The following is a 24,748-nucleotide window of genomic DNA, read 5'->3' on the forward strand; positions in this document are numbered from 1 at the left end:
TCTTACATTACTTTCGCGGTTAGGGCTCGATATGTCGACTTTCTCCGATGCTTTTCGCTCTTACATTACTTTCGCGGTTAGGGCTCGATATGTCGACTTTCTCCGATGCTTTTCGCTCTTTGGAAATTTGAAAAATCGGAGATATGTATTTGTCCTAACCAAGACAAAACAAATGAAGCTATGTGGTATTTTATATGTTGGCCGAACCCAATAAAGCACGCTATTCGTTCCTCTTCCATGCTAATTGACGCCAATTGGAAATGCCAACTGCGGCCAAGTCCTTCTCTAACTGGTATTTTTATCCTCTGCCACTACCAGCGAGTGCAGCGTTTCCATAGATTTACAAATGTTGTACTTTTTGTTAAATTGTCATTATGAGTATGTATATTCTCTTATCGGATATCTCCTTCTTTTTTCAATATATCGACACTCTGATATTGGGGAATGTACTTTGAATGTACTAGCAATATGATTGTAAACTAATTTTTCAAATTTTGCTGTGCCACGATCCTCTGTATCGGTACGATTGTTATTGTTTGATCTAACATGGGGATACATGGCGTATGAGTAACAAAAAATCATTAATCTTTTCGATTCTCTTTTTCTTTCGAAAATGGGAGGGTCAAACGTCCTTTTTGGTATATAGTTCGTTCGTCATTTTTACTTAGAATTAATCGTACAATTTGAATCTGCTATACATTTTCTTCGAAAATTTTGCTCCGAACAAATTACTTCTCTCTAATATATGTATGTATGTACATAGTTTTAAAGCCCGTGCCATTTTAGGATAATTGGATGAGCTAAGAATTTGCGTTGATTTTAGTACTAAAAATATTGTGCCTCTGAACATTGAATAGTCAATTCTGAAGTTTGAGAAATTGTAACCTAAAAGTATAAAAGCACTGTTTCTTGACTTGTTTGAGATTTTGTAGCAACGCAACTTTTTTCTCTCTAAAAAAACCTACTGGATATTTTAAAGCACTATGTATTATCGCATACTGAGCAAATTTTTTTTCTACCGGTCTTTGAGGTGTTTTCCCATATAGCGTATGGGTCATTCCAGCGAAGATGACACCACAGGTAAAAAAATAAAGACAAAGATTGTGCTTAAATTTGTGGAAATAGTATAGCAGGAAGAATAATTCTTTAGAAATAGATTTTTTTCGATTTATTTTTCACTGTTTTCCTGTTTTCCCTATTTTATTGTTACAAACGCATATGTATGTATATAATATGCTATAATATCTATATCTATATGATATAATATATTTGTCAAGTTATAAACGAGACAGTGCAAAAAATAATTATCCAAATAGAAAGTACAATTCATAGACTTTAAAACGATGTACGGAATTAGAAAAATGCATTTATGGTGAGAAATTATAAGCGTTCAAAGATATTCACATCAAGCTAGTAGCGTTCATTTTGATTACGAACTATGCGTCCTCAATAGTGAGTCGTCCCACCCGTCATAAAATATTGTCGCATCCGCCACAATCTGAAAGAGGTTTTTTTTTCAAATACAAGAATGCCTCAAGGCACAAAATGGACCTTAATATTATACTAACTACATTGAACACCTCACCTCTATTTTAGATCTATTTTAGATCTTTTTTGTATGAAGTTTTGACAGTTCAGGAGATTTCCGTACCACGCTTAAACTTAACAAGTAAGAAAGTCTAAGTTCGGGCGGAGCCGAACATTAAATACCTGGCGCAAGTATTAAATATATGTTTTCCACCTTTTCGAAAGCTACCGCTACATGATAAGCGGGTGTATCAATTTTGAGTAAATTAGCGTCGTTAAATTTCGAAATATTGAAGTTTCAAGCATTTCTAAAATTTACCGTTATATGAAAAGCGGCCGTAATTTTAGTCCGATTTCAACAAATTTCTACGGTTTGCTTTTATGTGGCAAGCATAATAACCATACCGAGTTTGGTACAAATTACTAGAACGGTTAACGAGATACATATATGTGATCATAAGTGGGCGGTACCACGCCCATTTTCCAAAATTTTATCATAAACGTATTTCCTAGTAAAGAATTGTTGCAACCATCCATTTTGAATAAATTAGCTTTAATATTTACTGATTTATCGAGGATTTCGTATTTCTCGCAATTAGCGTTATCTGGGATGTGGGCGTGATTATTGTCCGATTTTAAAAATTTGGTATGCTGTATCATGGTCAACAACTGTGCCAAGTTTGGAAGAAATTGGTGCAGCGGTTACCAAGATATACACATGTAACTATAAGTGGGCGTGGCTACGCCCATTTTCCAAAAATTTTTAATATTCTTATTTTTCGTCTAAAATTTATTCTAAATGTCAATTTTGAGTGAATTATCTTTATTAGTTACTAAAATATCGCAGTTTTCGTATTTCTGAAAATTACCGTTATATGGGAGGTAGGCGTGGTTATTTTCCGATTTTGCCCATTTTCAATACCATCCGTCCTACGCACGAAAGAAATACACGTACCAAGTTTCGTTAAGATATCTCAATTTTTACTCGAGTTATCGTGTGCACAGACGGACGGACGGACGGACAGACAGTCACCGCTTAATCGATTTCTCTTTTCATCCTGATCATTTATGTATACATTTGTCTATATCTATCTCGATTCGTTTTGCCTGTTACAAACAACCGTTATGTGAACAAAGTTATAATACCCTTGTGCACAAGTGCGCTCGGGTATAAAAACAGATTTGGTTTTTTATTAACTTCAACTGCATTTCTGTTGGGATAAATTGCAAACCAAAGGTTTGTCTCTACGGAAAATCATTGGTGTTATTGAAGATATTAAAAATAATTTATCTCAAATAGAGAATAAGGATATACTAAAAAAAATTTAATTCCGTTTTGATTCATATCTCTGTGCAATATAAACCGCATTATTTTTAATAATCTTAAAAATGTGACTACTACATCGATGCACCAAGACTACTGGAATATCTAATTTTAAATTCTGTCCAGTCACATCAGAGGATGTCGACAGGTCGTTTTCCGTCTATTAAACTACCTCAAACGACCAACAAAAATATTTATTATTTGAGAATATCAAGAAACTCTTGACTGCCCATTGAAAGAAAATTAATAAAAAGCAAAACATTAAAACTACTTAAATTTTCTTGTTGTTTTTGAAGCTTATTTGCAAGCATATTTACCAATGTTTTAATGCTTATCTAAGCGCTTAAAATTGATTTATTTGATTTATTTTTTCGGACCTGCTTATGAGTATGCCACCGTTTTGTTTTTGGAATGTACAATTCATTGACTGAAAGTATGAGTTCCTTGAAATAGCTTTCGTAAATAATTGCGCTCAGCTGCAAATTTTTTTCCGTGCAGTTTTGTATGGTATTGGAAGACAGTACTGGCTTGCCCAAATGTAGGTTCTTGAAAATAAGCATCTCTGTAGAATTAAAGGACTCTTGCTTCTATAGCCAACCATGAAAAAAGTGAGTGAAAAATATTTAAATGTACATATATTCCCTGCAAACCAAAGTTTCCGAAATCTTTAAGAATGTCGGAAGTTTGTTCCGCATTCTGTAACTTTTTTTACGTACATATATTCAAACAAAATCGTCTGAATTCAGACTGCATGGCTGGTGGGCGTGACAGTAGACCGATTTTTACCATCTCTCAGATTTATGTGTTCCTATATTAACCCAAGTTACAAACCGAATTTCATTGAAATCCGATGATATTTACCATTTCCGCCCCCTAGTGTGGTGGGCGTGGCAGTCGGGTAAATTTTACCCGTTTTCATATTTATTCATTGCTAGGCAAAAGAACTCCACGTTACAATTTTTAGCAACATCGCAGCACATTTACTACTTTTTGCCACATTTTGTAAGGTGCTCTTCCACTGTGCATTGCACTATGGCTGATATAAGCACTTTCTGCAGTCAAAACTCAACCAATGCAGATAGGCGCTTAAAATCTTGTACACATGCTTCTAAGAATCTTAAAAGACGTCTGTTTGAAAATCAGCGAAATCGGCCTATAATCACACCCATTGCCCATATACCGGGTGTCCCAGACCACCCGTCCGCTCCTTCTAAAATGGAGGAAAATATTCTTAGTGGAATACTCCGAAAGCATGGCTTGCAGGGTTTACTCGCATATAACGTTTCAAAGATTAAAATAGCAATAAAGAAATCTTAGTTACTATTATTTATTTGGTAGAAATTATAATTGGCACTTTAGAAAATCTGTATTTAGATGTGTTTACGTGGTCTTTTGTAGAACATAATTATGTACTGGCATAAATATATGTACATACATACTTGTATGTGTACACATTGATCTGAATAAGCTAATAAAAACTAGGGTTATAAATAACATTTTATTGATAAAAATTAAAAGCGAATTAAGTGGATACCTGACATATTGTATCACTAAAATCACACTGGCACATCAACATACTTACTCATTGTTTTAGTCTAATCGTGAATTCTTATTAAATCTTATTCAACCTTATAATGAGTTTCATTTTCGACCGAAATCATACATTTTTCACTTCCGCGTATTCATTACGAGCGGATGAAAAAAATTCGGACGAAACTCACGTTAAGGAGTATTAAATCTAGAAATCTACGTATGTACATAAAAACAAATACATACATACATATACATATACCTATTCGAGTTACACAATTTAACAGCGCAAGTCTTAAATGTTATTTCATTTCGTTAAAATGTGTGACAATTTGTGATAAACTTTCATAGGTGCCAGTTGAGAAGCCCATCAACGCCAACACGAGTATCAAAATGTTTTTGGTAAATAGCCAAACGCCAGGTCCTTTGTTGTCGTCACGCTTCACAAGCAATTCAATCATCGGTGGGAAAACCAACGCCAACGCAGTGGAACACAAAGCACCGATGAGCGACATGAACAGACCCAGTGCGGGTACCAATTCAGCAATGCATACTGGAATGTGGGAAGAATTATTAAAATATTTGTACCAACAATTTCGAAATGCAGTTAAATACTTACACGTTAGCACAACCATAATTGTGCGGAAGAGCAGCTCGCCGGAGAAGGGACGATTTTGCAAGTGCAAAAGTTGCATTGCATTCGGCCACATAATTTGTATGGCGATGAAGAATTGCAGCGGATAGCCGAGCAGTACGCCGGCTGACACCATTACCTTCACGGCTTGCGCCAAGCTGTGCCAAAATACAAACATACATATGTTTAAATTAAAAAAAATATATGCTTTTATGCTCGTCAAAGCAACTCACATTGTATCGCCCAGATTCAGCGTCAAGCTGCCGCCTACATCCTCACCCCACTTGAGGTAGCCCAAAATGCCGGCAAATAGGAACATAAATGTCACCAAGCACATGCCCATATTGAGGACGCCCATGGTGCGTGCAAAGTCCGTTGGATTGCGCATAGCATTACGGAGTGGCAGCACCAAAGTAATGCCCTCGAAAGCGAAGATCGCTGTGCCGAAAAACAATGCCAAATGTGGTCCATCATTGTAGAGCCTTCGCTCCGATGGACTGGGTAGACCGTCTTTGAGTGCGTAAAATATTGTTATGGCCAGACCGAAAATCATGCAAATGGAGGCGATCAGCGAAACCGGCATCAACCACTTCAAATTTGTTATGAGCGAGGTTAGTAGTATGGGCACGAATATGATTAACATCACAAGGTGTACATCTATTTCAATTTTGTAGGCATCAAAGATCTGTGGATGGCATATAAATTAGAGACTTTTAAACATTTGGACATAATTAATGAATACTCTTCGACCTCCATAAATACATACATACCTGCTTCATATTTGTGCTTATGAAAACCATATATATACAACAGAACCCTAATTGGGTAACACATATAAATATATTCACTATGGTTCTCATCATTTTCGACCAAGCACGCAACTTGACTGGCCCATTGGCGAAACACTGTTCCACAGTATCGGCATAGTCGGCACACACCAAGCCGTTGGTAAGAGTTCGCATCTTTTCCGAGCAATTAACGAGCACATGCTGACAATGCACCGATACAACGCCGATGACCACCAGTAGAATGGGTCCCAATATTAGGCCACCATTTTTGAAGGCATCACCCATGGCGAAGAGTCCAGGTCCAATGTTGCCCTTGAAGATGTGTATCAGCGTAGTCACATAACTATAGGTGAGATGGAGAGTGTTGCAGTTAGTTTTTTTGCAAAGAAATTACACTGGCCAACAAATTTTGCGGCAGAGTCAATAAGTGGTGATTCCTACAGATTTTCGTTCGTAGAATCAGAACTCAGATTGGCTTAGTTTTTAAGTTATTTTGACTTAAAAGTGTCAAAAAACGAATTATTATCATATTTTCAACCGTTATAGTATAAAAACAATAGGGCTATTCGCGATTCGGTGCATAAGAGCTGACAAATTTATGCAATTGCAGAAATATGCCATGGATTGTGAGCGACCTTTATTAAACTGTCATGGTAAAGCTTTTGCAAAACAATTTTTGTGCATCAGCTTTGGTTTTCTTTATGAATGCAATGCATAGCATTTTTATGCTATGGATTTTCGGTATTGCAAATTTGCCAAGCCATGACAAATGCAAATGCGTGTATTTTGTTTGTGTATTGCAAATAATTTGCAATACAAATTTGCAATGCAATGATGCTAGGCCATTTGCACCGGATCGCGAATAGCCCTAGTATATCGTCGCCTTAGAGTGTAAACCTGCTAACGACCAAAAAACACATTTTACTGTAGAGGCAAAAAACTAAATATATCTTTAACTCTTAGTCTAAGGGGCAAATCCTACATATAGTTTGTTAATCGCGCGACGTTCTTTGGCCCTAATCCAGAACGAATGAAAAAAATTACGTGTTTATGGTTTTATTGGCGAGTTTCTAGCTTAGGAGGTTTTAGTTTTTGTATTTTCAAAATTGAAGTGGATTTAGCATATTTGTATGAATAAATTGTTTCTATTTTATTTTTTTGTGATTACGAGTTCAATTTAAATGTTAATTAAAATAGTGTTCCATAGATAAAAACAATTATATATATATATAAAAAAAATACAACAGATTTATTCTTCCGTTTATTGCAACAAAAATAGGCAGTTTATAAAACATATATTAGTAACTATACGTGAAGTATTCCTCTCTCAAATTAATAGTACAAAGACCACATATAAGATAATTTAAGTAGGAACTCAATAATGCCAGAAAGTATGATACATATTATTCAATCATGAGGTAAATTGTTATAGTAGGCGTGGTAATCTTCAGGAAGTAATCGTTTGAAATACTGGAGATCTCATACTTTCTGCGAGCAATCGTACGCCTACTCTCGTATAAATTCGGAAGGTGAGAGAACGGCAAGGAAACAGCTACTGTGGATTTTCTTTGCGGTATTACTTCCCATTCGTTGGAGAATCTTAGTTTGAAATGTATGTCGGCATTTGGTGTATACCGTAGGGCTCGTATATCAGTTACTTTAGCAGCATCTTTGCCGCGACCGGGACGAATGCTATTAAAGAATTGAACTATGTTAAAGCTTTTAAAGAACGTGTAACTAAGATAAGTTACGTCATATGGTTTTGGATTTTTTCTAGCTGATCTACATACTCCAATGTATTCTGCAGGAACATGGATATCTCTTTCCTTAAGTGCTCGTTCGATAGTGGAATGGATACAATCAGCTTCCATTTGGGTATGGCCTACTTCAAGAAACTTTTGCTCAATAATGATATTGTTATTTATAGCTGTGGATAACAAAGCATTAGCCATAATACTGTTTCGGTTTTGATATGTGCATTCGTCGCTATAAAAAATTACTGTACTTTGCTCCCCGGAACTATTATTTGGTACTACATTTTTTTCTATCAAATCTACCCACACGCTGGAAAACTCTTCTGCATTTAATCTTCCTTCTGTTTCGTTCCACAAGTAACAATAATTTCCTTGAGATATAAAAAATTAAAGCTTATTCGCTGGCTATTACCTTGGCTTAAACGCGTAAAGTAATACTCTAAGATAGAACAATAACACTGGTCTACAAGGGTTTTGCGAATAAGACGGGACCTGGTGTTTCCGAACGGATTTTTCGTGCTGAACACGAATCTGGGGTCCAAAACTTCCCATCACGTCACGTTTTCGAGAAAAAAGGGGTTGAAACCCCTAAAAACAGCGTTTTTGGACATTTTCGAAAAATTGTAGAGCTGAACCCTGACGTGCTACAAACTTTGTATATGTCAGAAATTAAAGGCTAAATCGTGCCCTTTCGAATGAGCCCTATGCCGAATTAATCGCATGCACCCTTAGATCAGGGGGTGTATTTGTGTCTAGGAGTCCAGGGAAAATTGATCGCAGAAAGAATTTCATCTTAAACGACCATATAAATTTCTTAAATTTTTAAAATCTAACTGCAGATTCGTAATCAGCGACTTTTAATATAGTTAAAACCTTGGCATTATTAATTTTCTATGATCGTTTAAGATTAAATTCTTTCTGTGATCAATTTTTCCTGCACCCCTAAACACAAATACACCCCCTGCTTTAAGGGTGCACGCGATCAATTCGGCATAGGGCTCATTCGAAAGGGCACGGTTTAGCCTTTAATTTCTGATATATGCAAAATTTGTACCACGTCAGGGTTCAGCTCTATAATTTTTCGAAAATGGCCAAAAACGCTGTTTTTAGGGGTTTCAACCCCTTTTTTCTCGAAAACGTGACGTGATGGGACATTTTTGACCCCGGATTCGTGTTCAGCACGAAAAATCCGTTCAGAAACACCAGGTCCCGTCTTATTCGCAGAAAAAAAGTTGAAATTTGTAGACCAGTGTAATCGAACGACAGAAGCACAATATGTTGGATTTAGCAAATAGTTGAATTTGAACTGATTGTACTTAGCAGCTTTACTCATCAAACAATTTTTGACAATTATATTTATATATTGACGTAGTTTTTTGCTTGCCAACTGCGGAATCGCCTACTCCTTCGAACTGCATCAAAAGGTCAATTTTGCCAAAAAAAACGGATTTAGCAGGTTTACACTCTAAGCCGACGATATGATAGAATATTTTTAATAAGAAGTAAAATAAACAAAAATCTTAAACCCGTTTTTTTTTTCATTTTCTTTAATTTATTTATTTTTGAAAAGTTAAAAAATGCACAGGTAAGCAAAAAGTCGAAAATTTTCGCATATTTTTACTTTAAATTTTTTTAAATAACTGAAAAAACTTCACTCGCTGTGTATATTTTTAACGAACTTCACAAAAAAGAGAAGGTTACCAATTCCCATACTAAGTTTGTTTAGATCCGATCGTTGGATCAAGAAGAAATTAACTGTACTCTAAAATTTTTATATGAGAATTGAAGTCGGTTTTGTTTTTTTGCTTAAAAATAACTTGTTTTAAAATTATTTTTGTAACTTATATTTATAAAAGCCAAATCTAAGGCACGGTGCACATTAGAGCGATACGATATGCGATGCGATACGCGATACGATATGAAAGCGACATCGACTGTCGTACAAACGTGCACAGTTTTCATCGCTTCCTACCAATTCCCACGTACTCTGCGTGTCGATGTCGCTTTCGTATCGTATCGCGTATCATATCGCTCTAATGTTCACCGTGCCTTAATCTTTTGTGCTAAAAGAGCAATGTTTAGTCTTTTATACATCCTATTCGAAAGATTCTACCAGACCAAGTAATTGCATTATAGATGTCTAAACATGCCCAAAATTTGTATTTTCCTATTTTTAAGTCAAAATATCTCAAAAACTAGAGCCAATCTAATATTTCTGATTTCAGATTCTGATCCTTCGGAAAACCTATAAGAATCAGGGTTCACTTTCCGTGCCGCAAACAGTTTTTTATTGGCATGTGTTATCGGTTAGTTACGCTCATGTAAAATTATACGGATGAATACCTTGTCGGCGGGTGCTCAGGCGCATTTTCGCCTGCTTTCTTTGGATCGAGCTTCGCTGTTTTTTCCACATCACTCTTTTGCAGGGTTACAGTGTCGATCGCTGATTTAGCGTTATTACCGTCGACGGTTCTGTTGTCTGTTGGTATCTGAGTATACGTTTGTTTCTAAAAAAGAAGAAAGAGAAACTCATTCAACTAAATTTTTGGCTAAATCATGTTTTAAGATTCTGCTAAGTAACTAAGGCCTAATGAACGCTTCTTTAAAAGCCATAACAGTTCCTTTTAAAATTAGAAAAAATAATTACATACTGTTTAGTTTTGTATACTCTATCAAAAAATATGGTAGCAGTCAAACAATTTCAAGGCCAGGGCTGGTGTCCGCAAAGACGAAGATGTGAATCTGCTAACCAGCAGATCACCTTAGATATGGGGGTATCACTTCTCTACACGTTTGAAAGGCAACACAGGTAGCTGGTTCAACAAAGAAGAACCCAGATCGATCACAGTGAAGAACAAAAGTATTGACACAGAGAATTTTTCGCAGTATATGCAAAGTTGTTCATTGTAATTTCTGTTCGATAATTTTTAATAAAAATGTACATTAGGGCGGGTCGAAAATCTAATTTTTCTCAAATCCCTTGGTAATAGTGAATATATATTGTATCATTAAGTCAACAACAAGCCTGCAAAATATAAGTATTTTATCTTAATTGTAAGAGCCCGCGCATCGACCGCCAAGTGACCCACAGCACACTAGTCAAATAAAACCAATTCTTGGTAAAAATTCTGGGTTCAGCAAAAATGTTGGTGCATATTATTAGATAATGAATCCGTTAACGCAAAAGATAAAGTCGAATATCATTTCTCGCAGCCCTTTATTTTATCGTTCATCTCAAAGTTATCTTTTTTCAATAAAATTTTAATTGTTCTCTTGATAATTGCACTGGCCAATAGTCAAAAGATGTAAAGAACAGCATTAATATTACTGGCGTGCATTTCGGTCGCTGGTTCCAAATATTCCAACCTTTTTTTAATATTAGCTATAGTTTGCGAATTTTCGCAAATTTAAGAACAATTTCGGTAGTTCTAATAGAAAAGCCATTATTTTCCATCACCATGGAAAAATTTTGTTTATGCAAATGAGTATGGAAACACTGAACAGGCACAACTTCTAGTAATACTACTTAGTTTACTTATGTTTATGCATTCAACATAAAAATTGCAAATAAAGGAAAAAAAATAAAAAATTTGGTCAACATTCTTTGTTATTTTAAAATAATTTGTTTATAACTGAACGACTTTCATTAAATTATTTTCATAAATCTCTAACAGAAAGTCTCGTCTTCAATTTGGTAGTTATTACATACCGATCGAGTAACATTTACCAAAGTTATAGCGAAAAACTTAAGTGGATCTCCAGTTTTTTCTAAAAAAATTTCTCTTCCGTTGTATAAATAACTTTTACTTATATGAAAGAACCGGATTACAGAAAAGTGTGCCAGGTAGTGACTTTTTTCGTTCAAGCTGAATGCAAAGCAATATCGTTCGATTGGAGAGTCCTCAAAAGGATTTCCCAGGATATGTTAAAGACAATTACATTTACCTACAGTCTTTTTTCACATAATGGAATTAACTGAAATATTTATGTATATCTAAACACTTATTGCCTAATGAAACCATTCCGCACCAATTTTCAAGACTGCAGAAGTGGACTTAAAATGGGCGTTTCTCACCCTAATTGTATTATGTTAATGTATGTTAATACTTATATGCTTGAAACTACTATTAACTTATCGAACGATTCCTAATCTTTGACAATACATGTTTGACTTCATTCACCACGATCCTGAAAACTGACCAAATCGGCGTGACCAAGTCCATGGTCCTTTTAATATTATAGTATAAACATCCGAAAACATTAAAACGTTTGAAATAAATCTCGTCTCACTTTTTTGTATTTTTCACTTAGTTGCAGGAGTAATGAAGAATTGAAAATTCATAAGGGAAAATTATAGTTTTTGTAAGTTTTATCTTAATATCTTAAAAACTTGTAGACTTATTGAAAAATGATAAATGAACGCGAGGTACTAAATTAATTAACCGTTAATGATATATCGTCCTGTTTATAACAATTAACGCATTCCGAAAATATTACAAGCCAAAGTGTAATTTTCAAAATGCATACACTTTGATTCAAATGCGCGGGCTAAAGATAAGTTTTAAATTAATCTTTCGTAGCCAATAGCAATTGGCTTAGACCTAAGATATCATAATATTACTATTACAATATGGTCAAATGCCTTTTATTTTCCGCCATACAAAATCGACCCAGCCTAATGTACATATATGCATCGGCACAGAAAGTTGTATACTTATTATTCCTCATTCTCATCTCAGCAGCCTCTTCAGATAGAAATCGTTGGAGCGTCGGTGAATTAGCACAGTGTATTGTTACGGCGTCGTGGAAAACTCAAGACGGGGGTCCTTCCCGTCTTTTTCCTATTTAACCGCGGCCATAATGCACATACATATACTATGACTTTTAAGTCCATGATAACTTATGGAGCGATGTCCTCGGGTTCGAGAGCCAACCGAGCGACTATTAGGCGTTCACTCACAAAACTATGTACATACATCGCCTCGCTTGCTGATGCATCACAGTCGCAGTTTTCACCTGACCCGCGGCGGCAATGGGGGTTATTCCCGAGCTCATGCCCCTGAACATAAGCATATGTATGTATAGCAGGCTGCCAAACGATTCTTGATAAGCTTCACCAGAGAAGGTTGTGGAAAAGCATCTCAATTAGTCTGTGTGCAGAGATCAATCTTCAGCGAAAGTATCACAATGAAAATATCTTAATATTAAGCAAAATGTCACACACCATCAGAGAAGAATTTAGGAGGGAAGAAAAAACAAGTAAAGGATAGCACTGGAACAACTGAGACTTGTTGTAACTGAGAAGAGAGCAAAAAAGATCTATCTATCTTAAAATCTTTCATCATGAACGATCTTATATATGGCGCAGATGAAACTATTCGATGAAGCGACCTTTGGAGTGTTTTATAAAAAGTGTCTGCTAAAGATGTATGGTTCTTTCAATGTATTCGATGCGGTACTGCTTGTGACGGTGGAGGAAGAGAAGGCCTCCTTGGCGTTGGAAAACCTCGGCTTGCCTTGACGACAGCGAGTAAGAATAATCGATTAGAAGAAGAAGAACTGCTCCAGAATGTGAAGTAATCGCACGTGAAAAACCACATAAGTTTATTACATATGCAGCTTTTTCTTTTTACTTTTGAGCGAATTTACTTTATTGACATATTGTCTCAACATTCAATCACCCATTGCTATATTTTAGAAATGCAATTTAATAAATTGAAATTAATTACTTAAAATATCTTGCAACGCGTTGTGATATACCAAACGATAAAAATCTATAAATTATCGCACTCCATAAATTTCCTTATAGATTTTTAACTAGCTCGTGTTCCCTAACCGAAACCAGGAACGTATGTGCATACTTTTATAACATTTTTATAACATCAATCAAAAGTCTGAAAATAGATTCAGTGACGAGCAATTTCGCAATTTCACACATTACACACCACAAAAAAAAAACAAACGCTCATTGAATTCAATGTTTAAACTATTTTGATATCCATCGCAACAATTACAACCAAATTTGCACATACAAATGTATGCATGTACATACATACAAAGTTAAAAGTACTGAAAACACAATAAAGCAAAACTGTTGAAAAATAAAATTTGAATTGAATTGGTTAGAAGCGATAAAACATCAACTAAACAATTGAGCGTTTTGTCATAAAAACGTGACTCTACCACCGGCGAAACGGTTCATTTCATCACAGGTATGCATATGTATGTATCTACATTAGGGTGTTAAAAAAAAAGTAAAGTCGGCATTTTAATGCTCTCATGCCCTATGATTGTTCTGTTTTTTATTTTGAAATAAAAAAATATTAAGAGACCGCTCAAAGCGTTCAACGTTTTCCATGTATTTAATATGGGAAAAACAATTTTTCATAAAGTGGTATAGAATTCTGGAAAGTCAATATTTTTTTATCGGAAACTTTGTTCATCCTCAGAATACTTTCTATAATAATACGCAATTGTATATTTAACTATTTTATAATATTAACTATTTTTAATAAGACCCCTAAAAACCCCAAACAAAGCAATGGGGGACCCATAAAAAATAGCTGGTATTAAAAAATGGTAATATAAACAATTGGGTATCATTATTTGAAGTCTTCTTACGAGAAATAGTCTTCTGATCGAAAAAATTTAATTTTCAAGAATACTATACCACGAAAAATGTTTTTTCCCATATAAATATATCAATTGGTTTGTGCGTCAAAGCGTAGCTTAATGTTAGGATTTAGAGGCCGCTCGTTGCCGAGTTCTATTTTTCATATACATAAAAACACAGGAAGAAATTTCTTTCAATTTTGCAATTTTATAACACCTTTTCAAGTCAACGCATCGGAATGAGCGACATATATTTTTTAAGGAAATTCAAGGCTGAAAAACGTGTCTATGATTTTTCCATAAATTTACACCTTGAAAAGTTATTCAAGGTTAAAGTCGAACATATAAAAAATTTTACTTTTTTTTAATTTTCGGCAAAATGTTAAAACTTATCTTGGGCTTCACACCTAATTTTAAAAATCTTTTCAAGAAATCGAATTAAAAATCTCGACATATTTACGAAAGTTGGTACATTTTTTTTCATATTGCAAAAGGTTTGAAACTTCTGTTTTTACATTAAATTACATATTTATTAAAAAAAATAAATAAAATTAAATAATGAAAAACTGAGGGCCAAAACTTGTCAATATGTGAGTGGAGTGTATAACGAAAATTAAAAAAAAAAATTATTTTTATTTATTTTATTTTTCGACCTTGAATAATTTTTGAAGCAGTAAATTTTTGGAAAAATCATAACAGCTCATTACGTCAACTTTTAAATGAATTAAAAATTTTTAAATTGAAACAAGTTCGTTTCTGCGTTATTTATGTACATTAGGCTGCATCACTCCCCATACAAACGAAAATCGGTACTGTTTTTCCTTTGGAATTATAAAATCTATTATATTTTAAGACGTCCACCAAAATATTTCGGAAAAATATTAAGATTTAAGCGAGCTGGACCGATTGGAAAATACCTCCAAAACTGGAGGGGTTTATGAATAAAAATAGTTTGTTAAAGATATTTTTTGAAAAAATCCCCTCAAATGACTAAACGGTTTAAGCTTAAAAAATTTACTTTTTTTGGTGATGCAGTCTAATGTACATATCTGTGTTCGTATGGAATAGTATCTTATGTCGGGAAGCTGGCTTTAGTATAATGAAGCTTTCCTTTATTCTTTAAACGACAAGGAATTTTTTGATGAGACTTAATAAGAATATTGACTTTCTAGTGACGAAACTTTTCTTGCACGTTTATTTGCCAAAAGTTCATCAACGGCTCGGCGCAATCGTATGCTGCGAATGCCGCATTATACTAAAGCCAGCCTTTCGACATAAGATACTATGACCTCTAAATCCTAATATGTATTAAGGGCTGCGATTTTGGTAGTCGAAAATATTTCACCAGGGATTTTGAAAATAAAGAAATAGTAGATTTTTTGAACCAGTCTAATGTACATACATACATTAGTAATAGTATATACAAAGTATGTGCAATGGAGGAGTTTATCTACATATATTTGAATTACACAGAGGTCGTCAAGGAATATGACACCTGCACAATTGCTTTGGCAGCAACAATAACAAAACGCAGTGGAACCTTTGATCTATGCATCATTCATCGGCAAATTCTTTGATGACTCTTGAAGTTCAGAAAAAAGACGCGACACATCGGCAAATTTAAGGCTTTTTCGCTTTTTTCATTAAATGCTATATGCACATCTTTATTAGTTTTAATTGAAAGAAACTTTAAATATAGTTGTTTATTGGATGGAAAGAATAGACTTTGTCATTTATACACATTTATTGAAAAGTGTACATCAATAGTAATGAGGCAAAATCACGAAAGCTTTTTGGTGTTTTCTTCTTCTAATTTATGTACATACATACATTTGTATAAGTTTGTTGATGGTCATAGTGCTCCAATAAAAAGTTTTTTCAATAACAGAGCTAGTCTCCACCACCTTTAGTATTGTCCGATAATATTTTCAGCGCGAAGAATAATAGAGTTACTCTGTACCTTGGGCCGTGTATACGCCGCAGTGTTTTATTTTTGAAAAAAAGGGACAAAAACAAACGAGAAGAGATTGCGAAATCAATGTAACGGTGTTTTAAAGCTTTTGAGATGGGGAAATCAAGAAAAATAATCTCGTTTGATAGAAAAATTCCCTTGACCTTTAAAATGGCTTTCAAAAATAGATGGTTTAAATTGTTTCCTTTTTTGGCCAGAAACCAGTATGCAATGAAGTTTTTAAAAAGTTTTAAAGCCATATTTTTGTTGTTCGTACATAAAGGAATCCATTTCGTTTGTCGCAAGAATCGAAAAATTTCATTTCATTATAAATTGTTTAAAAAGTTTATTACAAGCTGTTTTTAGGTAAAAAAGACAAAATATGAAAAATTTTACTTTTAAAAGGTCTGATTAAATGAAAAATTACCTTTACCTAGTGATGGCACCATTAATCGAATAACCGATTATAATCATTTATTTTGATTCGGTTAACGATGTAAGGGTATCGAAATTTTCCTTTCCATTAATCGACCGATTAACCGATTATTTTTCAAAATAATCGAAAAAACATCAAAAATGAACACTTTACTTACACAATAATGTATGAATCACAATTACGTAACAAAAATTGGCACTCTAACCACCCAATAATATTGGCAACAATAAAAGTGTCCACTCTACTCGGTATGTATAGTTTTACAAAATTTTTTACATTCTTGTAATTCTGCAAATTTTTTAAATGATATTTTTGCAAAAAAACCGCAACACAGTAGCAATTAAAAAATCATAACGCAGGTACATATGCACATATTTTCATATTATTTTCCAAATGCGGTGTTGTGCATTTTCTTCCATACAAAGTATGTTTAACGCTTTTTTTATATTGAAGAAAATAAGCAACACCGTCAACAAAAAAAAATCCAAATTCAACGATAAATGCCAGATACTTCACTCTTGCAATATTTTATACAAAAATGTAATGGGCTACAAAACTGCATACTCCAAATCTTTCTAAGAAATCTATTAAAATAGCTCGAAATTTTATGCTAAAGAATAAGCTATATTTAAAAATTATTTAATAAAAAAGAAATTCTTGTGGTGCGCTTATAATTTTGATATGGGGTGTAGAACGGATGGTATACTACTTTACATCTTTTTATTTATTGTTTTCCCTTGATTTTGATTTTCTTAATTGTTTGCGCACTGAATTCATAGCGCAAGTTTCGACAATTTAACAAGAAAGAAATAAAACAATCAGTTTTTATAACCTATGTAATTGGTTTTAATTAACTTTCTATTTTAATCGAAAGTACCGATTAATCGGTTAATTGCAATTACTAATCGAATGAGTTCTTTTTATATATATAGGAAAAACTTGAAAGTTAGGGGGGCCCGAGCCCCCCGCCCCTACCTGGCTACCTCCATGAATATAGTATTTTTTAACTTAATGTTATAATGCATAAATCAAACGATATTTGTTAAATTTATCAATCGGAATGTATGTATGTATGCAGGATTTAACTATAATAAACAATTGATATCAGGAACTTCATTAAGTACTCGTATTGATATAAATTCTTCGCAATAAAGTCCCACTTACATTATTCTAGACTTATCAATACTTAACGTAAAAATGTGTGAAAACTTAAGCGTACCTACATACATAACACGTTCAATGTCAAATTGTCAGTAGCGACTTAAAACTAAGTTGAATATGATTCAATAAATACCTTCTTGAAATAGATTATATCAAATATGCGGTGCTAGTCAAAAAACGGTGCTTAACACAAGTTCTTATATATAATCCCTCAAGATGACTACTGTATCTATAGAAGTTGGTTCCAAGTTAATAGTTAAAATGGCTACTTACGTCTAGACTAAAGATTTCAATAAAGACAATTTAACTTTGAGCGAGAAAAATATGAATCTCAAGTGCAAAAATAATATCAATTGTAATTGGTTTGATTAATGAAAAATGCTAAAATCAACTGAAATATGTAATTATACAACGTTTAATGTGTTATAGAATACAAAAAGTGTGATAAATAAACCACACGCACGTGTTGTTGTTTTTCTGGTTTTTACAAAATAACAACGATAAAAAATAATGAGACCGTTATCAACCTGTTTGATTATGCTACTTATTACACTGATTTCTTATCGATGTTATGTACATATGTACATACATACACTTGTGGTCAGCTGATTAAGTCAAGTGACATTTTGACTAGTTTTGGTAATTTTTCTTTTGTTTATTTAATGCTTATATTTTTTTATTAAAGTCTAGCACTTTACCTAACCAGTGCCACATAAATCCACATTTCAAACTTCGTACAAAAATTATGAAATTTCAACAAACTTTAACTTTGCATCCAAACATTTTTAACTGTTTATTTAGAATATTTGGAAAATTTTTGGTTATGCAATTTTGTAGCTCATTCAATTTTAATAGGTTAAGGTGCAAATTTTAAGACGCTAGAAAATCGCGTTTTCTCCCATGCAAACGAAATTGTCGAGCATAAATACTTTATATGAAAGAAAATGCACAACACCGTCAGCAAAAAAAAAAAAAAATTAAAAAAATCAACGCGGTTTTCTAGCGTCTTGAAATTGGCGCTTTAATCTACTCAAATCTTATAAGCTACACAACTGCATACCCAAAATTTTTTCCAAAAATTCTAAATAAAAAGTTAAAAATTTTTGGTTTCTTGAATTTTCATAATTTTTGTACGAATTTTGGATTGTGGTTTTATGTGGCGCTGTTTAGGTAAAGTGCTAGACTTTTATAAAAAATATACACATTAAATAAACAAAAGAATAATAGCCAAAACTAGTCAAAAAAATGTAGTGATTACATCTCTGTCCGAAAATACTTATCCCTACCGATGGCAATGTCTTCAGCGAAGATTTTTAATGAAAACTAAATTTTTTACATGTTATTTACATGGAAAACTTCAAATGCCCATTATAAAAACATAGTAAGGTAAAGCCGTTCTCTCAATTCGTCGGCCATGATTCTTTTTGAAGGTTGCCACATTTTAAAATCATATAAAACTGAGAGTAAAAAAACGGAATTGTTCAAAGTTGTTGTTGTTTAAGATTGAAAATGAGTATGTGTGTGTGAGTTTGTCTGTAAAATTTTTAAATTAAATTGCTTGCAAACGTCAAGAATTTAAAAAATTCTTCTCAGCGGTTTTAACAAACCGGAAGTTCCTGTTTTTTTATCATGTCAAATGCCCACCGACACCTTTAAACATTGAAATAAAAATCCAAATGGCAGAAATTTCCTTCTCAGTAAATTAGTCATTTTAAGGCCATAAATTCGCCAGGTTAGTTATTTCGGATCACCCTTTTATATAAATATACAAGAATTACTGGTTTAAAGTAAATAGAATAAGTGGGCAAATTTCCCGGAAACACCCCCCACAAAAAAGTCTGGATCCGCCGCTGGACCTGTGTTCGATTTTAACGATGATAAGACGTAAAATATCGATGTTTAGTAATCGATTGCGGACTATGTAGAACATCGGCACATCGATACCTTACACACATAATCGAAGTGTCGATTATTCGAAATACTCACTGTTCATGCATACATACATACATATCGTCGTTTAAAGTACAAAATCGCGTATCAACAAAATGCAAAACCGCGTATGTGCTTTTGCATAAATTATTTTCTAGGAAGTAAAAACACTCATATTTCAAAATGGTGCTCTTTTTTATAAAGCAATCGCATTTCTGGCTAGTATATTTCAGCACGAATGGATAAGGAGTGAGCCAAGAGTTTGTGTGAGCAAATCCAATTTTTGGCAGCCAATGTCAGTTACACTTTTTTGCAGAATGACGATACGCGGTTTTGTACTTTAAACGACGATATGTAGTTACAACTTTTGCATTTCAGGTGACGATATTCCTGAACGTGGTTTTACGTATGTAAAACTATAATTCATAAAGAAGGCGAAGGTAGTAAAATATTTGATTTGATTTTAAGTTTTTTAATAAAATATTTTTAAACAAATCTGAAACTCATATAAATACATAATTTCGAGGAAATAATGTATGAGAACAAATAATGTTAAAAATTGCGCGGACGCTTCCAATAGAACTGCTGACTTCTGATGAGCACAAGAACAATTCCGTATTTGAGAATGATATCGATATCGAATGATATAAAATCGATGATTGTCGGTCGATAAAAATTGAGGATCGACGTTGACCCTCCGATGTCATCACCGATGAAAAAATCGATGATTTCTCATCATCGCCCATCCCTAACTTGGATGTGAAATAACACATTTTCTAAAAATGTTTAAGCATATTTGCGCTCCAATGCAACGAACACACTTGTTTTAAGACATCTTACTAGTGCTTTTATTAAATAAAAAATCCCCACACACAAATATTGCCACTGATAAAACTTATACATATCTGGCAAACGAAATGACATATGGTAGGCAATAATTTTCGCCTGTAAAGACGCGTCGTCGCTTTACCACGGCACCGTGAATTACTCTATTCCCGCGAGCACATTCTTTATTCGATTTGTCAGTTCTCTATTTCTGTGTTTTGCTTTTTTTCTTCACTACAAAATTGATGCAGAGTGTAAGTTATTGCTAAAAATGTATAAGTTTGCGTATTAAATTGGTGATGTACGCATGTATAAACTTTACTTTTCGTACTCAGAAAAAATGCCAGTTTTGATTTGTGAACTGGTTTAGATAAATTTCCGATAAAAATTAGAGACGGCAGCGATTTGTACGTAATTCGCATGATAATTGAATCTGAATTACCAACAAATGAGGCGATTTGCTCTCAAAGTTTTGTATGACGAATTACGTAAGTCGAAGGATAATTGGAGTGCGACTTATGAATGAGAGAGCGAACTGCGTAATTTGGGGGACGAGGGAAAGCCGTATTAAATATTATTGATTACGGCTAAAAGGCGTTTACACTGTTCAACTTCTGCAGGCGGTTAGTTGAATCAAAAGTATGATGTAAACTTTAACTAAAAATTGAACAATGTAAACGCCTTTTAAATACAATTGACTGAGTACGCTTAGAAAATAATAATATCCTGAACGAAATTTTTTGAAAATTTCATCACTGTTATAAAATTTTTAAAGGAGGACAAGGATGAAATTTTTGCTCAAAAAGAGGACAGAGAAGGACAATATTTTTGAGTAGCATTCTCCTCCTCAAAGGAGGGAGGTTGGTCAGTATTTTTTACACCCCCCTTACCCTGAGAACTGCTTTACTTCTTGCGTAGCATTTGCTGGCTCTTTGTCTGCTTTATGAGCCAAATATCTGCCCATCTCTGGTATAAAGAGTGTAAGAAAAATCGCCTCCCTTAAGCTAAAAAAGTTACCATAAGACAGTTGGCACATTGCTTTGATAAACCGTCGGAATTTACATATGTGCTATACCTACTCACATTCGTATGCTACCATACAGTCATGGAAAAAAAATTACTTCCTGTTTACATATTTGACTAAACATTGCTTTATGAATGTTTTTAATAAGTCACGAGTGATAGCAATGATGTCATTGTAAGTTAAAAAAAAAAAAACAATGTAATCGTCGATGTTAAAGCGCGGCGAAATCCAGTTAGAAGTTATATTTTGCCAAAGCAAAGGAACAAACTAAAACGATTTTAAACGAATTATTTAAGGTTCTAGTATTTACATTAATAACAACAATAAAACTGTGCGGAAATAATAATAAAACGACTATGCACAGCGCTTTCATTCAAATACAGATGTACATATGTACATTAGACTGCATCGCTCCCCATACAAAAAAAAATCGGTAGATACTCTGTTTCCATTGGAATTATAAAATCTATTATGCTTTAAGACTACCACCAAAATATTTCGGAAAAATAGTAAGATTTTCGTGAGCTGAACCGATTTGAAAATACTTCCAAAAATGGAGTTTTTTATGAATAAAAATAGTTTCTTAGAAATTTTATTGAAAAAATCCCGTAAAATGACAGCGGTTTAAGCATAGGAATATTTAATAAAATATTAAAAAAAGTTTCAACTGAATCGTAATAATGAGATTTTTGATGCTGTTTTTTTAACTTTTTTCAAAGATTGGTATAAGAAAAACTTGAATAACTGAACCTAAACTTTTCCGATTTAGACTTGTGAGGTATTTTCTCACCCCTTTTATTTCTTTGCTAATAAACTCATTCAAAGGATGAAAGAGAAAGGTAAGATGAACGAACGTCATTCCAAGTTGAGTTTAGATGTGTTGGTATTTGAAAAATAATAATTGGGACATGAATGATTTTTTTTTTCACGGAAATAAAAAGAGTGGGAAAATAAATTCTACTGAGACCCCACAAGTCTAAATCAGAATAGTTTTGGCTCCGTTATTATAGTTTTTCGTAAACAAATCTTTGAAAAAGTAAAAAAAAAACAGCATCAAAAATGTCGTTATTACGATTCCGTTGAAAGGATGTTTAAGTATTTTTATGCAACATTTTTTAAGCTTAATGTCTTTTGCCATCTGAGGGGATTTACAAAAAAAAAATCTTTAAGAAACTATTTTTATTCTTAAAAAAATCCATTTTCGGAGGTATTTTCAAATCGGTCCAAGTCGGGTAAATCTTGATAGTTTTCCGAAATATTTTGGTGGACGTCTTCAAATCTAATAAATTTCGTAATACCGGCGGAAAACCGCAACTTTTTTTGGTGATACAGTCTAATGTACATAAATATCTGCATACAATAACTGTGTATGTACAAATGCACAAGAAAATAAAGGAAATGCTTAGAAAAAAATGTGAATGGCCTAGAGACATTGACCTAATTCATTGGCGCTTAGTGGTGAGGAAAAGCTAACATACATATGTATACAGTTACTCAAACAAGTGAGCAAGTGTTAATGTTATTTAAATATTCACAATGTTTTTCAAATAAAATATTTTGTGTTATTTTTCTATAAAAATATTGACCAAGCCTAAATCAAAGCCAAATAGATCTGCTAATAACTTTTAGGAAAATTCAACAAATTTTCATCAAAATTATAACCTTTTAATCTGAATCTTAAGAAAAATTTTGGGTGTACAGTTTTATAGCCCATACAATTTTAGTCTAACGAAGTGCATGTTTCAAGCGGCTTTAAATATTTACCGTTGGGTGTCGTAAGTGTCGTATTGTTGTATGTCGTAAACTTTAAACGCTTAAATAAATGTTTAGAGAGCTTTAAACCACAACCAATTATTTTTTAACACTGCAAAATTGCATAATATGACTTTGATGGTACTTTGCGAACCCCCTGAATATATTTTTTAGGCGTTTAAAGTTTACGACATACAACAATATGACACATACGACACCGTTGTGAATACCCTAAATGCTTTTCAAGTTAGATTTCTTTTTGTTATTTTTTATAAACGTATTGCTTTAACCAAACCCCTTAAAAAACACATAGTTTAGGAACATTCAAAAAATTTGCATCCAAATTTCAAGCTTTTTAATCTGAATCTTTAGAATATGTTGGTTATGCAGATCAATAGGTCGACAGGAAGGAAGGGAAATTTCAATGACCAACTACTAGGTTCAAAACGATCCACAAGGGTGAAAAATAGTCGGTTTAAATTAAATTTTCCTATATGTATACCCTTAAGGGCAATATTGATGGTAAATGTAGTTTTAACGAGATTTTTCAAATAATTTAAATCAACTTGAGACTAAATTCTGGAAACTTCAATACACAGTAAAAATGCAACATCCAATACTCTAGAGCTCTTCCTCTTTCATAATTACCATACCGCCCGTGTGTCTTTTTTTTAACTGTTACACAGTGTGCCTAACAAAAACTTTACAACTGGTTTAGAAATAATCCGGAAGAAATTAGAAAGGGTTTAATGTAGTTTAGTTTCTCAGAAGGGTATTTTTTAAGCCAAAAACGCAAAAGTTGGCAGCCTTCATTGACTAGGTAAATAAGCGATTATTTATCATGCAAGCGGCTTAGTACTACTGTACACAAATCTAGATACTTGCGTACATTAGATATATGTAAATGTAAAAAAATAGTGGCACGAGTACGACAAAATCGACATTTTTCGCTCGATCACGAGGTTACGGCATGCCTTTACATACATAGATACATACTCTTCTAATTACATTCATTCAGTTAAACAGTCATTCACCTTTCTAATGCAGCGTAATGCACGTAAAAATAAAGCGAAAAGAAAAGGTAAAACCAAAAATATTTGCGAAAAGAATTATTTTAATTATTTGAGGAACTCAAAATGCCAGAGATAAATTTTCACATATTCGAAATCCTACTGGCCATCAATGTCTGCGTCGATTAGCCCTGACGAACTATCCAACCATGTAAAAATATGTCAACGACAATATTTAAAAACTAAAACACTGTTTTGTATTGGGTATTTACATACATGCTTATGTATGCAAGTACGTAAGTGTTTGAATGTCTAAATATAAATAGACAACATAGCAGAAGAAAATATAAAACAAGTAATTTTTAAGCATAAAACCAAACCGACTTCAATTCTCATATAAGAATTTAATAGTACCGTAAATTTCTTCATGACCAAATGATCGGAACTAGGGCTGTGCGATTAATTGATTACTCAAAATTTTAATTAATCAT

The 24,748-nt window shown here is 33.4% G+C and overlaps 3 protein-coding genes across 4 annotated transcripts in view; 1 reads left to right on the forward strand and 2 right to left on the reverse strand.

The window, feature by feature from the left end:
* LOC118733766 (partitioning defective 3 homolog B) overlaps nucleotides 1-24,748 on the reverse strand; it is a 317,593-nt gene that overhangs the window by 243,926 nt on the left and 48,919 nt on the right. The gene's annotated exons all lie outside the window — the stretch shown is intronic.
* LOC118733768 (WW domain-containing adapter protein with coiled-coil homolog) overlaps nucleotides 4,620-24,748 on the reverse strand; it is a 199,080-nt gene continuing 178,951 nt past the window's right edge. Inside the window, exons 3-7 of one of the 2 annotated variants that reach the window (XM_036463316.1) lie at nucleotides 9,901-10,064; nucleotides 5,786-6,146; nucleotides 5,249-5,700; nucleotides 5,001-5,173; nucleotides 4,620-4,934 (exon numbers count right to left, since the gene is read on the reverse strand). In XM_036463316.1, coding sequence (XP_036319209.1) covers nucleotides 4,684-4,934; nucleotides 5,001-5,173; nucleotides 5,249-5,700; nucleotides 5,786-6,146; nucleotides 9,901-10,064 — 1,401 coding nt within the window. In that variant the 3' untranslated portion in view covers nucleotides 4,620-4,683. The remainder of the gene's footprint in view (nucleotides 4,935-5,000; nucleotides 5,174-5,248; nucleotides 5,701-5,785; nucleotides 6,147-9,900; nucleotides 10,065-24,748) is intronic. The other variant, XM_036463317.1, reaches the window with a different exon arrangement.
* LOC118734376 (proton-coupled amino acid transporter 1-like) overlaps nucleotides 22,340-24,748 on the forward strand; it is a 21,581-nt gene continuing 19,172 nt past the window's right edge. Inside the window, exon 1 of the mRNA XM_036464101.1 lies at nucleotides 22,340-22,378. Coding sequence (XP_036319994.1) covers nucleotides 22,340-22,378 — 39 coding nt within the window. The remainder of the gene's footprint in view (nucleotides 22,379-24,748) is intronic.

Source organism: Rhagoletis pomonella, unplaced genomic scaffold (assembly GCF_013731165.1).
Source record: "Rhagoletis pomonella isolate Grant_MI unplaced genomic scaffold, Rhpom_1.0 Rhpom_scaffold_00002, whole genome shotgun sequence".
NCBI classification, from domain to species: Eukaryota; Metazoa; Arthropoda; class Insecta; order Diptera; family Tephritidae; genus Rhagoletis; species Rhagoletis pomonella.